The 16,697-nt window shown below is 46.9% G+C and overlaps 1 protein-coding gene across 16 annotated transcripts in view; it reads left to right on the top strand.

Moving 5' to 3' along the window:
• Window positions 1-16,697, top strand: part of NAV2 (neuron navigator 2) — an 819,601-nt gene that overhangs the window by 719,650 nt on the left and 83,254 nt on the right. The window contains exon 1 of one of the 16 annotated variants that reach the window (XM_021085316.1): window positions 1,802-4,800. The exons of the other annotated variants lie outside the window; for them this stretch is intronic. Coding sequence (XP_020940975.1) covers window positions 4,775-4,800 — 26 coding nt within the window. The 5' untranslated portion in view covers window positions 1,802-4,774. Of the gene's footprint in view, window positions 1-1,801; window positions 4,801-16,697 lie in introns of those variants that run through there. 16 annotated transcript variants of the gene reach the window in all.

Genomic DNA, 16,697 nt, shown 5'->3' with positions numbered 1-16,697 from the left:
ACCACAGCTCACAGCAACGCCAGATCCTTAACCCAGTGAGTGAGGCCAGGGATTGAACCCGCAACCTCATGGTTCCTAGTCGGATCCGTTTCCTCTGCGCCACTATGGGAACTCCTCTAGAGCTCTTTTATCAAAACCACACCAGGATCATCTGTTACTAATGGGTTGGAGATTCCAGATGTTACCGACCAGGGTTCTTGGACTCCTTCATCACTAGAAATTGATAAGAGGCCAGACAAGGAATTTAGGCAAGGTTTTATTGGACCTCGTGCAGCAGCAGGAGGAATAAAAACAAGTACCAGGTTCCTTTGCTCCCTTTCTGAGGTGGGGAGCAGCAAGCTGATAACTTAAATGGGGTGAGTGTAGAGGTGGGTCTGGCAGAGGGGTTATTTGGGTGGTCCGCCCACCCTTTTGGTGATGCTGTGTGCAAGGTGCATGCACAGCACCCTGCTTTTGATCCCAGCACCTCAGAAGTGGCAGTTGGGTTTTTGGTCTATTTGTATATTTTTGTTCATAATGTGCCTCAACTGTGCATGCGCATTTTGAGTTCCTTAAAATTTCTTTGTCAGGAGGCATTTGTCCAGGTGCAGCACTGCAGCGAAGGGTCCCAGGTACCAGCCTGTCTTACAGAGGGTGGACTTTCTTTTCCATCGACACCCTCCTCCGCCTTGGCAAACATGGTAGCCTCCCTTTAGCTCCTCAACCACGTAGCTTTTCCTTCCGTCTGCCTTTGCACAGGTGGTACCTTCCTGCCTGGAACCACCTGGCTTTCCTCTTTTTGATGGCTGGCTCCCTCTCATCTTTTGCATCTTAGCTTAAATATCACTTCCAGTGTTGCCTTTCTGGACCACTCTATTTCAAGGAAGTGCCCCCTGTGACTTTCTCTCCCTGTGCTCTGTTTATTTCCTTTGTCACTTTTCCCGTAGCACTGGAATGACTTTCCTTGTCTGTCTTCTCTGAGTAAATAGCTCCATCAGGGCTAGGGCATCTTCTTTGCCTCACCCTTATATCCCTGGTGTCCAGGCTGGAGTCTGCTGCAGGTTAGGTACTAAGTGACTATTTGTTAAATGTTGTTCATTTTCTACCTCAAAGCTACCTAGTGTCTTATGATTTCTGTTAAAACACACAAACTTCCGGAGTTTCCATTGTGGCTCAGCAGTAGCAAACCCAACTAGGATCCGTGAGGATGAGGGTTCAATCCCTGGCCTCATTTCAGTGGTTTTCTGTTTTCTCTAATTATATGCTGTAGTCTAAGAATAAAGTTGTATTCTACTCTTTGATACCTGGGTACAGTTGATCAGCTACTTTTTGGTTTAGAGAAATGGCTCTATGAGTTAACCTAAGAACCTTGAAATCACTGATAACATTGTTTTTATGGAGAAAAATGCAGTGAGTTCTAGAAGGCCTTCGGAATTTGGCCTGTTGGGAAACCAGGGTCAGGAATGACAAGGGAAGATTGGAGTTTTGAAAAGAGCCAAAGGGCATCTCTCAGAGAGTTAGTTGACCTACCTTCCTTTTCTATCCCCTCATGTTGCTGGGTCTCTTAACCACATGGATTATTGCCCTTTAGAGCATGGAAAGGCCCTAGCTAAATCTGAACCTTTATTTATTTATTTTTAATTAAAAAAAAAAAATTAGGTCTTTTTAGGACCACAGCCGCAGCATATGGAAGTTCCCAGGCTAGGGGTCAAATCTGAGCTGCAACTGCCAGCCAACACCACAGCCACAGCAATGCAGGATCCGAGCCACGTCTGTGACCTACACCACAGCTCAGGGCTGTGCCGGATCCATAACCCACTAAGCGAGGTCAGGGATCGAACCTGAGTCCTTCTGGATCCTAGTTGGGTTCATTACTGCTGAGCCATAACAGGAACTCCCTGAATCTGAACCTTTAGCTGTGAAGAATTCAGAGTGTTTCTTACTAAAGATGTGATCTCAGAGTTCCCTGATGGCCTAGCAGTCAAAGGATCCAGTGTTGTCACTGCTGTGGCTCAGGTCACTGCTGTGGCTCGGGTCCTGGCCTCCTGCATGCTGCAGCTGCAGCAAAAGTATAAAAAAAAAAAGATGTGATTCTTACTTTTAACCCCAGAAAGAAGACTAAGACCTTTTTAAACTACATTGTCTTATACAATAAAATCACCCTTGAAAATATTGTACGTGATTGGAATTACGTATTTAGTGTTGAAGGAGATTGACACAAACTTTTATTTATTTTTTTGGCCACATCCAGAGGCATGTGGAAGTTCCAGGGCCAGGGATCGAACCTGAGCCACAGCAAAGATAATGCTGCATTCTTGCCCCACTGAGTCCCAAGGGAACTCTTACACAAACTTTTATTCAAGGAGAAACTGCATTATTCACATCCTTTCTCAGAGTGAAAGCCAGGAAGCTTACAGCAACTTGCCAGGCCCTCCTCAGACACCCTCCTCCCTCCCTTCCCGCCTCTGAGCTGACCTGACCTCCTAGGCTCCCTTTGCTTCGGTGGTTACTTTCCTCTTGCCACATTAGGCTTCGGGTTCGCAGAATGAATGTGCAAGTTGTATCCTGTCTCAGGACCTTTGCACTGACCTTTTCTCTTGGAAGGCTCTTACCTCCAGATACTCGCCTAACCAGCTCCCACACTTCTTTCAGATCCATAATAGCCATCCCTTCAACAGGCCTTCCCTAACCACCCGGGGTTTGTCAGACACCCCTCCTCGACAAACCACACCCTCTTCCCTACCTTTCTTTTTCCACTTAGCTTTTATCCCTATAACATACTGTATACTTTACAATTTGTCTCATTCATTTTATAAATGTACGACTAAACAGTCACTTCTGTTAGAGGAAGACATTTTTTGTCTATTTTGGTGACTGGTGTATGGCAGGTGCTCAGTAAATATTGGTTAGTTGAATGAACAAATGGAATGAATAAATGAATGAACGGACAACCCTTAGAGATTTGGGGCAGTTAACCTGGATTTTGACATATTTGCTTAAAACAGAGAACAGCTGCAGCAACCAGTAGAATTTTTTTTTATTTGTGTGTGTATGTGTATATGTGCATATGCATATATGTGTTTATGTATGTATGTTCCCATATACAGAGTCAGTCCACCCAAAGTAACACAGAGGTCAGCCGGATTCTCAAACAAATCGTGCTTTAAAAACAAATTTAGTTCCAGAGAGCGTGTAGAAGGCAAGAGGCATGGTTTAAAGTGTCTTTGTCCGCCAGAGCTTGGGTCCATCCTGGCTTTGTCTCAATAAATCTGGACGACTCAGGCCTCCCTGGAGCTCACCCCTCCCCCACCGGGCCCCTCCCTTCCATTCTCCGCTGAAGATGCTGGCCCCAGTTTTTCACCTGGGGCAGGGCCTTGCGGCATTGCGATGTGAAAGATTAACTTTGGTTGGGACTCCTTCAAGATTAGAATCTCTGCTCCTGGACACGTTAGCGTTTTCATTCACCTGGGAAGCCCATGAGACCCTCCTCGCTTCCTCTGAGCTGACCTTTTATATCCCCCCCTTTTGGGTGGGGGAGGAAGGGCTCTTCATTCCACCTTTGAAAGGCCTCTGTTTGCTGAGCAAACCGCCACATAGAGACCTCGCTTGGGGTCAGTTAGTGCTTCCTCCCCCAGCCACCCACCCCCAGCACACACACACAACCCCTACTCCCTTGTCATATTGGAGAGGCAGCGCAGGTCACGGGGAGAGCCTTTCTCGGGAGGGGGAGAGTCTTTGAAAGCTGCCCCGAGCCAACTGGTAGGATTTTTGGAGAGGGAGTAGGGGTTTTAGAGAGCAGCTTAATCCTCCTTCATTTTGAAAGAAAAGCTTGTGGCTATAACATTATTTTGCTTTTGAATTCTCGATAGTAAAACAGTTGTTCATTGTTCAGAGCATCTGTTTACATAGTTCCTTCTGAATTCCTTGATTACAGGTTTTAATAGGGATTAGTTGGTGCAACCCCTTCCCATCCCAGAATCCGGAGTCTCTCCCATCCCACCTCCCCTCCCAGCCTCTGTACCACAGTGTTTAAAGTAGCCATGCATAGACCAAGCTTCTATTAAAAAAAAAAAAAAAAAAAAAAAAAGATGAGAAAGTAATGCATATTATTGTTGGCACTGCATCAAAATTGACATCACCGGAAATAATGTATGTCATCGTTAACTACACACATAGGTATCTTTTCCCTCTTGGGTTCAGAAGTTATCTCTGTAGACTAATCATTTCAATCAAATGCTTTGCATTCAGTTCTTGGTGGAATGAGCTAAGAAATGTTACTGTCAGTGGTGTCTGTGTCATTACTAACAGTAGCAGTTTGGGCCGAAAAGACTTTTTCCAACATTTTAGCACAGTCCACAGGGGTTTAGAATATTTTTTCGCGTCTAGATTTTATTCAGCTTGACCAGCTGTTACAGACTCCCTTGGGACCATATTGAGGGCCCTTCCACTAGGTGCTTTACGGTAACGGTTTCCGAGTTTGGTGTTAGCTTTTGCTTCGCTGAAACTTTTCACAGCTGACTTGATACTAGTGCTCTGGCCTGACCTCTCGCTCCTTCAGCACTTTAGGGGTTAATTTTGTTGGTGGATCCGGTTTCTTTCCTGGGCAGGGGAAGGGTGATCCCCTTCTAGCTGGTACTTTAGTAGCGGAGTTGCTGGGTGCCTGGGATTCCCCTGACGGCTGGCTGGCGGTGTGGGCTGGCTCCACTGGCTGGCTGGCTGGCTGGCCGACAGAGTTGCCATCGTGAGTTCATTCAGCTTCTTTGTCTGCTTTCTCTAAGGACCACAATGTAGTGAAATGCTCTGGCCTAGGAACCTTACAAGGTAGGACGATATCCTAAAATTTCTAGGGCCCGGGGCGGGGTGTGGTGCTTGTATTGCCTTGTTTCCTTGGATGCCGGGCAGAGCAGCCGGTGGTGTAGCTGCCAAAAATCCCCGTGGGCTAAGTAGTGGGGAAGCCACTGGTCGGGAAATTCAGCATCCTTTTCCTTCCCAGCCCCATCCCCTTTCATTTTAACCCTGATAGTCTTAGAGGCAGCCAGAGCATTACCCAAATGTCCTTGGTCCACCTGGACACTTGGGTAATGTCACGATTTTCCAGACCATCTTATCAAATTAGGCTGCTGAGACCAAAAAACTGGCTGTTGGTCACCAGATGTCTTAGGTCCTTATTCCATTCTTTTTTAGGGAGACCTTTGAGTCTGAGGGGAAGGGAGAACTGAAGGCAATATGGGCCCCGAGCAAGGGCTGCTGGTGGTTCAGATACCCTGGTTAAAAAGACTTGCAGTTGGAGGTTTGTTTGGAACTTAAGAAGCTGGTTGAACTTGTGGTTGTGTTTACTAATATCGCAAATTTCCAGGTGGTTTTTGTTTTTGTTTTTGTTTTTTTCTGGAAACTAGGCTCCGGGGAGATGGCATAGCTTTAAGTAGGAGTACTTTTCTTGTTTGTTCAGGCTGCTATAAAGCTGCCCAAAGAGGAGCGTTTCTATTTTTAAGCCAGACAAGGGAAAGAGAAAAACAATGTTCATTACCACGTATGACTTGTCAAGCATCTAAGAGACATTTTTCTCACTTAATTTTTCTTGCAAAGCCAACAATATTATGTTTTCACTTTGAGGTGAAGCATTGGGAAACAAGAGAGGTTAAGGAACATGCCCAAGGTCACACAGATCCTAGGCAAAGCTGGGATTGGAACCCAGGTCCATTTTGCGACTCTGCCTTCCTTGTTGGGTTTGGCAGACGGCTCGGGATGGTTTTATCTGTCAGCTTACCTGTGGGTTCAGCTGGATGGCAGACACTTTTGGTGCAGAGGGCTCACCAAGGTGCACATGATACTGGTATGCATGGCCTGCCTGGGCCTCTCAAATTCTGCTTGTTTCGGGAGGGAGGGACTGGGATATTAAGAAGCAACTCTGCTTTGGCAGCGGGACCTACCTGAGAGTTCGCTCATCTCCTTTGGACTCCTGGATGGATCTGTAAATGCATTTGTGCTTATATCTGGTTCAGGGGTGGAAGCCCAAGTGAAAGTCCAATCTGGGAAGGACAGTGGCCTTGGGGTTGGCCTTGGGCTGCTGGATCTGCGCCCTGGAACTCTCGGCTCCTCCTGAGAAGCTGGATTTATTGAGTCCTGCGGCGGGTGGGGGAGTGTTGTACACCCAGCATGTTAATGCTGACCCAGGCTTGGCACTAGCTGCTCACGTGTGTGCCAAGGGTGGCTAATTAGCTGGAGATGAGCTGCTGCTGGGTCGCAGAGCTGATTTTGAGTGTCTGTTTCTTAAGTTTCATTCCCATCTCTTTGCCCCAGAAGGGGTACCTTAAGGACAACCCCTTAAAGGAGTGTGGAAAACCCACCGTCTTAGCTTCCCTGAGGCAACTGCAGTTCTGTCTGTGCATTCAGGATCCTAGACTGTGAGTATATGTGGGTGGGTGGTGTTAACAGCAGAAGTCTTGGGACCCCCCCCCAGAGCCCCCCTCCACCTGCTGTAGCCCTAGGGCAGCCAGTCAATGCCCTGTCTGGAATTAACTACTTAACTACTCCCCCCTTAACTACTTGGGGATGTTTGAAAAATAATTGGATTACATTGAACAGAATCCTGGGCGTTGGGGATAACAAGTGGAAGTTCTGAGGTCTTACATGACTGTGATCTTCTGAAAAGCATCTTCGCCTCTGCTCTTAGGTTGAATGAATGTGGCTAGGAAGAGTTTGGGTTTCAGAACCAGGCAGATCTAGGTTCAGAGCCAGCTCCACTTATTAGCTCTGGCACTGTAGACAGGTCACCATAGCACCTGTAAGCCTCAGTTTCCACTTCAATAAAAAGGGAATATTAAGTTTGTGCCTTAAAGGGTAATAGGCGTGTGGGAGATAATGTATGTCAAGGGTTTAGCAAAGTGTCTGGAGCCCGCTATTAAAACTTCCCAGTTTCTGTGGGTGTTTGCTATTATTTTCATTAATGATGTTGCATATGCTGAATTCTGTTGATGTTTAGGGTACACATATATCTTCTGGTAAACAGAACAGCAGGAGGAAGGAGTTGGTTGAGATTTTTGGCAAAAGCCAGCCAGCAGTGAACCAAGTGTCAGCAGCTCCGATGGCGGAGCCTTGGAGGAGAGAGGCCTTTGTGTAGCCGAGGCCAGCAGACACGCCGGTGCCTATTGTAACAATGAGGGTATGAGGCATCTGGACCAGAGTTCTGGGGTTTCTAGCCCAACCAGCTCCTGGAGCCAAAGGAGGAATTTCACGCTTACTCAGGGGACCACCTACTTGTTGAAGGAATGAGTTACCAAAATGGGACAAAGGTGCCGTGGGGTGAAACTCAACCCTGGGCATTCTGAGTGCTACTAAATCCCCTTGGAGCCTTCTTTATGGGGTTCCTGTTTCCCTCTCTCCACCTCAAATGCTTGGCCTTGCACCTGGCACCGTCTGTACAAGCTGCTTCTCTCCTGGGACGCTGCCCATTTATGGCAGTTGAAGCAGCAAGTTCTTGCACTAGAACTTGAGCATCTATTTCATATTATGGGCCTGCATCTCCTTCCCGTGGCCCTCGCAAAGTCCCAGGGTCCCCGACGACAGCTAACAGGGCCTGGTTATCTCCTCTGTGCCTGGAGATCTGATCTGGTCCCTACAAAAAGGCTAATGAGGGCTGGGTGTTAATTAGCACCAGATTGCACAGGAGGAAGCCTAGGTCTCCTGAAGGCAGAGGCGCTCTGACAGAGTAAGCGGCAGAGCCAGGGTTCAAATGTCCATCTATTTTGCTTTTTTCTCCAGAGCTTGTACTGCCTCCATCCAGAGCTCTGGGGTTTATAGTACCCTGGCCCACTGCTCAATGAGACTAAATGGACCGGGATCAGTATCTAATTCTGCCCTTGCTTGAATTCGAGCTCAGGGTCTGAGTCATTTTGCACCAGAACAGCAAACCATGTAGACTGATTCCAGGGGTGAATCCTAGAGGGATGTCTTGCTTGCTTTTTTCAAGTAATCATCTTTTTTTTTTTTTTTTTTTTTAGTGTAGAAACTTTAAAGTCCTAAAACACGTGATAGATATTCATGAAAATGTGTCCAGTGGTTGAACACTCTTGGATCTGTGTTTGGATCCCAGCCTCAAACATTTCCTAGTTGCATGACCTTTATATGACCTTTGGGCCTGCCTTCCCAAGCCTCAGTTGTCTCATCTGTAGAATGGGCATAGATGTAGTCTCCATCTCATGGTACCCAGGGGAAAATGTAAGTGAGCCCTCAATCATTATTTTTATCATAGAGTTGGGGGGATTTAAAAAAAGAATGCAAGTCAGGTAATTAGCATGGGGTCTGGCACAGCTTTAAACTTCAATTAAAGTTGGCCTCTTATCATTCTCAGATAAGCAGTGAAAGGTAGGATTCCGCAAGAGTCCTGTTGCATCCTTTGAAAGTGGATTTTTCTTAATAGGCCCAGCAGTGGTTAGAGGAGGTGATGCTCCCAAGGAGATCTCCTGGGGAGGAAATAGTTAACATACCTGTCTGGTGGGAAATGGAGGTGGCCAAACCCTTTCGCTTCCCCCAGGGGTTACCGCTAAGCCCCGGTTGGGCTTGCTCACTCATCCACACCAAAGGATCTCATTCCGCCGGCCCTGGGGTTTCACAGGAACAATTGCCTTGAACAATAGCCAGAAAACAAGTTCCACCAGTCTGGGCTTTAGCAAGTGAATGCAGCTGTCTCACGGGGCCACCGGGCCCTAGAAATGGGCTCTGCTGTGATTCTGGAGCTGAACTAGAAATGCAAGCAGGTAAGGCCCCAACACAGCCCTTGCTGGCTCTGCAGCAGGAGTTTAGTCACCAGGAGAGAGGCAGAGAGTGAGGCGGGTTGCCAGCCCAGGCTGTTTCTGAGAATGGTTAGGGCCTTCTGGGGTTGGGGGGGATTCGGATCCATTGCTTTGTGAAGGCTGCTTCTGAGAACTCTAGTTACAGCACTTCATCTCTGCTAACCTGCTGGTGTTTATTAGGGAGCAGAGAATGAATATTTATCTGCAATCTGATTTTTTACAACATCATTTAGGCATGTCTCGCTTCCTTGCATAAACAACACTATCTCACAGGGAGTCCGTTTGGAAAATGTAATGACCCTCCAGATCCTTCAGTAACTCCTCTTCTCCGAGTCAGTCTTTTGCTGAAAGCCAGGCTTTTTCGTGCCTGGGCGTGTAAATCCTAGTGGAAGAAATTTGTTTAATCACCCCTCTAACCTTGGGATTTGGTTTTGCCTTTTTGCTCCATAGGAGATGAAGTTGTACATATAATATAACATTGATTCAGAACCATTACCGCTTCCTGCTGTTAAGGTGAAGTTGTAGGTTTAATACCACATCAGTTCGGAACGATTCCCTTGTTTCCTGATGTATCTAGAATACTCCCCAGAAGAACTCGATATTAAAATTTTCTCCAAGTTAGAGGTGATGTCTCAGGGGGCCCTGGTGAAAGCAGATTTCCCTCCTTGGTTCTGTGGAATGTGAACTCCCCACAGCAGTGAGAAAAACAGGGAGTGTGAGAAGCTGGAAGAATTTATGATTCTCTCACCTGCGTTTTTCATAGCAGCTAGCTTGTGTTTGGACTGTTAAGACTGTGCTTTAAGCCCTCTGAGTGGCATTTGAATTCCTGACACAGTGATGTCAGCATCTCTTGAAAGACTCTGAAACTGGATCTCCTTGTTTTATGGGCCTTTCCATTTTGAATGGATTTTCTGGTCACTGGGAAACCTTGACTGGTTAACATGCAGTGTTGTGGCCACGCTGAGATCTCAGTGATCATATACTTGGTTGCTGTCAGCTGATGGGGGTTCTTTTGAGATTAGACTGGTTAGCAGACAGAGATTTCGAAGCTCATCTACATGCACATCCTTTCTGAAGAGAGTCAGGAGACGCAGTTGAATCCTGTCCTGATGAGCTCTGGGCCCTCAGCCTCCATTTCATCCCCTGGAAAATGGGAGGTGGAATCATAGGTACCATGCCTAGTACAGTGCCTGGCGTTTGATAAATACCATCAAGGCTGGCTTTAAATATTCGATCAGATTGCATCTCATTCCTTTGTGGATAAATAGTGTGGCCTAAGGAAGACACTGTGGTGAATTGGGTTGTGCTGCTTCTCTAGGAGGGCTTGCAAACTCAAATTGCAGGGCCAAGCAGGTAGTGTGTATGAGTGTGCAAAGGCTCAGATGGGAGTGGTGTGAAATGCGAAAGCCCATCTCTGCCTAGAGAGGACCATTAGTACTCAGGACTAGCTAATCATCTCTTAGGTATAAGGTATTGGCACCTATTCCAAATACGTCAAGGACTCTGGGCCAGGGGCCGGGAGGGGCTTTAAAAGTAATTCTTCAAGGGGTGAAATCAGCAACAGAGAAGCCCAGAGACTAGGAAGTGGGGTTCCCTCTTTGGCAGCTTTTGGTGAATGGGAGGAGATGCTCTGACCAGTGGGGACCTTCAGTGTGTCTCTTTGCCTCCACCAGCTTCTCTCTGCATCCAGCTCCCTCCCATAGGAGACTGGGGCTAGAGTGGAGGTGACGTGTCCAAGCTCTAACAGAAAGCAAGTCTGGGGAGGGCTGGGGCCTGGCAGCCCTAGCTCCTTGCCTTTACCAATTCCACACCTTGAAGGAGAGGCAGCCCAGCAAAGAACACTTGTGGCCCTGGGCTGTGGATGCTGCCAACATTGCCTTGTGTTGGCACTTGGCTTGTGGTTTGAGGGGATATTGAAGGCTGTCGAAATGTCTGGAACCAGCGTGGTTTCTACTTGGTGTGCTTTGCTCATCTACCCATTTTACATTTTCCTTCGTATCTGAGCTCTGGGTTCTTGTCTGTCACTTCTGCCTGCTTTGGGATCAAGGGTAGGAATGAAGGATCACCATATCCCTGGTACCTTGTGTGGTTCCTGGCACACGGAGGGCTCTGGCTGATAGGGTGAGAGAAACAAAATGGATTCAAACCCTCAGCTTGGGACTCAAAAAGTCAAGTTTGGGGGTCTTGAAGAAAATAGCATATGTTCCATAGAATTCTTTCTACCCACCCAGTGGCAAAAATAGGGGAAGGTCATTTTCTTTTTTTTGTCTTTTTGCCTTTTCTTGAGCTGTTCCTGTGGCATATGGAGTTTCCCAGGCTAGGGGTCGGAGCTGCAGCCGCTGGCCTACGCCAGAGCCACAGCAACGCAGGATCCGAGCCGAATCTGCAACCAACACCACAGCTCATGGCAACACCGGAGCCTTAACCCACTGAGCAAGGCCAGGGACCGAACCAGCAACCTCATGGTTCCTAATTAGATTCGTTAACCAATGTGCCACAGTGGGAACTCCGGGAAGGTCATTTTCAAGTCTGATCACTTATAACTCCAGTTGGCCGTGGTATGACCACCAGTAGAGGACGTTTTATTGAGGAGAGAAAAGGGACATGGCTGCAATCTGGGTAGGAAAGGATGCTTTTGGAGTTCCCTTTGTGGCTCAGCAGTAACGAACCCAACTAGTATCCATGAAGATGTGGGCTTGATCCCTGGCCTCGCTCAGTGGATCAAGGATCTGGCATTGCTGTGCCTGTGGTGTAGGCTGGCCACTGCAGCTCTGATTCGCCCCCTAGCCTGAGAGCTTCCACACGCCACAGATGTGGCCCTAAAAAACAAACAGACAAACAAACAAAAAACAAGAAGAAGAAGAAGAAATGATGCCTTTGTGTTGATGGTTCTGAGGAGGCAACAGAAGCATCTTCTTGCTATTTCTCTAGATGTCCCAGCCAAATAATTTATTTTATTTTTTTATTTTATTTTTGTCTTTTTGCCTTTTCTAGGGCCACTCCCGTGGCATATGGAGGTTCCCAGGCTAGGGGTCTAAGTGGAGCTGCAGCCGCTGGCCTACGCCACAGGCACAGCAACTCAGGATCCGAGCCGCATCTGTGACCTATACCACAGCTCATGGCAACCCCGGATCCTTAACCCACTGAGCGAGGCCAGGGATCGAACCGGCAACCTCATGGTTCCTAGTCAGATTTGTTAACCTCTGAGCCACGACGGGAACTCCCAGCCAAAGAATTTATAGGGCATAAGCATCATATGCTGTTTCAGATTTTTTTTTGTTTTTTTTTTTTTTTAAGGAGAAGAAAACCAGCCAAGTCTGGGCCCCACATCCCTTTTAGTTTCCTATTATAGAACCTGGGGCAGGACGAGGCCCCGGGGTTTTTCTGCTTGTTTCTCAAAACTGTTGAACACAATACTCTTTCCACTAAGACTTTTGGGGCAGTCCTGGAGTAGTGTTGGCAGTCTTACAAGGCAGTGTGAAGGTGAAGTGGAGTGGGGAAAATTGTGAAAAGAAGAGATGCTGACTTAATGTTCATTTATTCTTCTGGTCATTCATGTAAAAATCACTCATTCACTCAGAAAATGAAATCTAATATTGTCCTAAATGTCTGAGGAATGCTTTGTGCCCCCAAAGAATGTCTTAGAATTAATTAGGTTTTACTGTTTAGTTTATTGAAGCTTGAATTTTAAACCTGTGTTTTCTTACAAATCTTATCTATAAGTCAGGTATTTTTGTATAAGTTAAGAACGTTTCCACTTATTATTTGATTTGTACTTTATTAATTCAGACTTAACAAATTGAATGTAACTAAATTAGCACTGTTTGCCAACTTGGATAATTAAGTTTCTGTAAGTATTTTAGATTGCATTCGCCAACTTACCATACCTGGTTTCCTCGAGCTCTTAAAAGGTTTGGTGGGATAGACCTCAGGAACCTAACAGCAAAATCTTTCTAAGCATTTCAATAACTCTTGCAAATCACATTATGACATTTGCAACTTCAGTTTGTTTAAAGCATTCCAATTCTTTCTATAGTCTGAATCCAGTTCTTTAATCCTTCATCTTAAAAATCTCAAATCAGCTATCAGTGCTCATGTAGATTCAAATCCTAAGACCATTTTCTTTTTAGAGTCCCTAATATGCTATGAATTTTTAAAAACATTATCAGCGTGTAGATTATCCCAGTGATCACAAAGCTTTCGCCCTCAACGTCAGTATGAAGATTTATTTCAGGAGTTTCCATTGTGCCTCATCAGGTTACAAACCTGACTAGTATCCAGAGGATGCAGGTTCGATCCCTGGCCTTGCTCAGTGGGTTAAGGACCCGGCATTGCTGTGAGCTGTGGTGTCGGTCACAGACACAGCTCATACCTGGCATTGCAGTGGCTGTGGTATAGGCTGGCAGCTGTAGCTCCCATTCGATCCCTAGCCTGGGAACGTCCATATGCCACAGGAGTGGCCCTAAAAAGAAAGAAAGAAAAAGATATAGTTTATTATCTCCCTTCATCTTTTTAAACCTTTCCCATGATTTAAAGTCACTTACACGAACTAAGGGGAGAACATTTATCCTCTTAGGTGGCTTAAATCCACCATACATTTTTTCTCAATCAGATTCAGAAGCAGGATGCAGGAAAGGTCAAATCATATTCCAGAATGACTGTTCTGGAGCCACGGTTGAATACACCGTCGTTCTTTCTGCCATGTCATCAGGGTCCCTCCAGCCTCTCAGCGGGAATTTTCTTTCACTGCACTGCAAACACAAATCCTCTGTGTTTCTTTCAAGTTTCCGTCACAATCAGGTTTTGTAAGCTCTTTCAACACTTATTGCCTGACTTGGGTCAATGGACTTTTGCACCCCATCCCAGGTTGTACCTCATTGCCTTTGCCACTTGATTGGATTCCACTAATGTTCTTACTGCCTGAATGAATTCTGCATGCTTTCCACATTTTTCCCGTCTGACTCGCAGCCACATGTCTGAAGTTGTTTTACAAACAAATTGCAATGCCCCACTAGTTAGCATGAGTATACAAGTGACAGAAACTGAGTTTTGAGCAAAAGAACAGAATTTATTAGTTCTCACTGTTTGGTCTCCCAGAAGTGGCATTTGGTTTTTGGTCTGGCTGGATGCAGGCTTGCTGAGATGTCTGTCCTCTTGCCTCTGCTTCCCTCCAGGCTAGCTCCCTTCTCAGGCTGGTGAGGAAGTGGCCAGTGGTAGCTCTAGGCATCCTTTGCGTTTCTTCTGAAGTTGAGTGTCATTCTCAGCATCTCCTGTGTGGGGAGTGCTACTTTAGACAGAGTCAGTTTCTTTCTTTCTTTCTTTCTTTCTTTTTTTTTTACAGCCCCTCTGTGGCATATGGAAGTTCCTGGGCTAGGAGTCAAGTTGGAACTGCCAGCCTACGCCATAGTGACAGCAATGCCGGATCTGAACCGCATCTGCAACCTGCGCCACCGCTTGTGGCACTGAGCGAGGCCAGGGATCAAACCTGCATCCTCACGGATACTATCCTGGGTTCTTAACCTGCTGAGCCACAACGGGAACTCCCAGGCAGAGTTAAAGGGATCATGCCAGTACGTCATAACTGTTAAGAAGTTTATGGACCCCGTGAGTCTCTAAGAGGGGGACAGAGGAGCCGGTATAGCCCACATTCTCTTGTTGAGACTGCATCATTATCCCAGAGCATCGTATGGAACCTTCCTTAGTATACATCTTGGAACTCGCTGACCATGATTTAAGTGGCTTATGACCAATTATAACACCCCGAATTTCAGGGAAAGGACGAGTTGGAGCTAAGTGATTTTCTATCTAGATAGACTCACCAAGGTCCCAAAAGATCCAGACGTGAGGGAGACGTGGCCAGTTTTCCAAGTGCGGGGACAGGTGTGGCTTTTGGCGCACAGACAGCTCTGGACTTCCTTCGTGTCCCTGCCCCTTCATCCTCCTCCTGAGCTTCCCACTCCTACTCCTCTGTGGGGTGGATCATCAGATCTCCCCTCCTGGGCCGACTCGGTTATGAGGACTTCCTGTAAACTCAGGATGGCCCTGCGATGCTCTAGGCACCTTGTGTGTGATATGTGCCACATGCTCCTCTGGAACAATTATCTCAACCTCGAAAGGCCACAGAGGAAGAGCAGGTACGGACGGTTTCAAAGCAAAGAGTCTGGGGCTTGGATGCACGGGCATCTGTTCCTAACTTCCCTCCTTCCTCCTCTCCAGCCACACGCCTCTCCTATCCCCTTTCTTTCTCGCCAGATGATAGGAACTTTTAGATACATTAAAGTGCCAACCCCAGACAGCAGATGCCATTGAACACTCATGGAATTTTCTTTTCCTTGTGAGAGCAGATTTGAGTCCCTGCCCGCCTGTTATATCATGCTTTTCCCAGCAGAGACTCACTCAGTCACCAGCCCAGGTGGTGTCATCTATGTATCACCCATAAGGCAGCTGAGGCCTAGAAGTTGTGACTTGTCAGGGGCTGAAGTGGGAGGGAGCCAGGCTGAGAATCCACTGCTCTTGGTGCATTTGCATCAGAACTTGCCCCGTCTGTCCTGCACGAGTTCAGCCGGGAGGCATTTAATCACGTACTGGGTGTCTGGAGATGGAGGCCACGTAAGACTCGAAGTGCTGCAGCAGCGCCTGGAGGTGGTGGTGAGGGGAGGTGGGCTTCGGGGTCAGAGAGGGTCTCACTGCCAGTTCTGTCTGCAGAGAGCCCTGGAGGGTAGCTCTTGAAGCCTCAGTTTCCACCTAATGAAGAAAGGGCACCTGTTGGGAATAGGAGCATTGCTGGGAATATGTGCAGACATTTTTGAATAGTTGGCACGTGGCAAGTGCTCAGAGAATGGCTGTCATGGTGAAAGATCAGGACAAAGGCCAAAGGGAGCACATGTTGTGAAATTAGTTCTGTATCTTTTTTTAAAAAAATTATTTTACTGAAATGGGAGGTCCTGCCGTAGCGCAGCAGAAACAAATCTGACTAGGAACCATGAGATTGCGGGTTCGATCCCTGCCCTCGCTCAGTGGGTTAAGGATCCAACGTTGCTGTGAGCTGTGGTGTAGGTCGCAGATGCGATTCAGATCTGGCGTGGCTATGGCTGTGGTGTAGGCCGGCAGCTACGGCTCCGATTAGACCCCTAGCCTGGGAACCTCCATATGCCGTGGGTATGACCCTAAAAGACAAAAAAAAAAAGTTTTATTGAAATAAAATAAATTTACAGTGTTGTGTTATTTCTGCTGTGCAGCAAAGTGATTCAGTTACAGATACATATTCTTTTTTATATTCGTTTCCATTATGGTTTATCAGAAGATATTGAATATAGTTCCCTGTGCTGTACAGTAGGGCCTTGTTGTTTATCCAGCCTATATATAGTAGTTTGTATCTGCTAACCCCAAACTCCCAATCCATGTCTCTCCTCCCCTCCTCCCCCTTGGCAATGACAAGTCTGTTTTCTACAGACAATTTTGCATCTTAAACCCAACTGCAATGTGGGCTGAATGACCCTGGGCAAGATGCTTGTTCTTTCAGCCTTGATCTCTTTATCTTCCCACTGGGGAGCATGATAGGTCTCTTGCAGGTGCAGTGGGAAGAGTGGAGAAATATATGATGTATCAGAAGCACCTGGCACAATGCCTAACACATGGGATTGCACTTGTTACTGTCACTAAGCAGGCCCCTGTGAGTACCTGGAAAGTAAGACAGACCTTACTGTGGAGAACAACTAGAGAACTGCAAGAGAATATAGAATGAACCCAAATGCGGAAGATGGTATGGCAATTCAGAGGAAGGGATGGTGAGGGTGGGCCCGAGTATTTCGGAGAAGCCCTTCAAAGAGGATTTGGAACCGGATGGAGGCTTGGCCAAGGCAGTGGAATCACAGGAGGGAAGTCGGCTAAGCCTTGGAGCTGTGGGGCCCTCTAGCTACCCGCCCC

The sequence above is a fragment of the Sus scrofa genome, chromosome 2 (assembly GCF_000003025.6).
Source record: "Sus scrofa isolate TJ Tabasco breed Duroc chromosome 2, Sscrofa11.1, whole genome shotgun sequence".
In the NCBI taxonomy this organism is placed as follows: domain Eukaryota; kingdom Metazoa; phylum Chordata; class Mammalia; order Artiodactyla; family Suidae; genus Sus; species Sus scrofa.
This window is presented reverse-complemented; position numbering and strand designations above follow the sequence as displayed.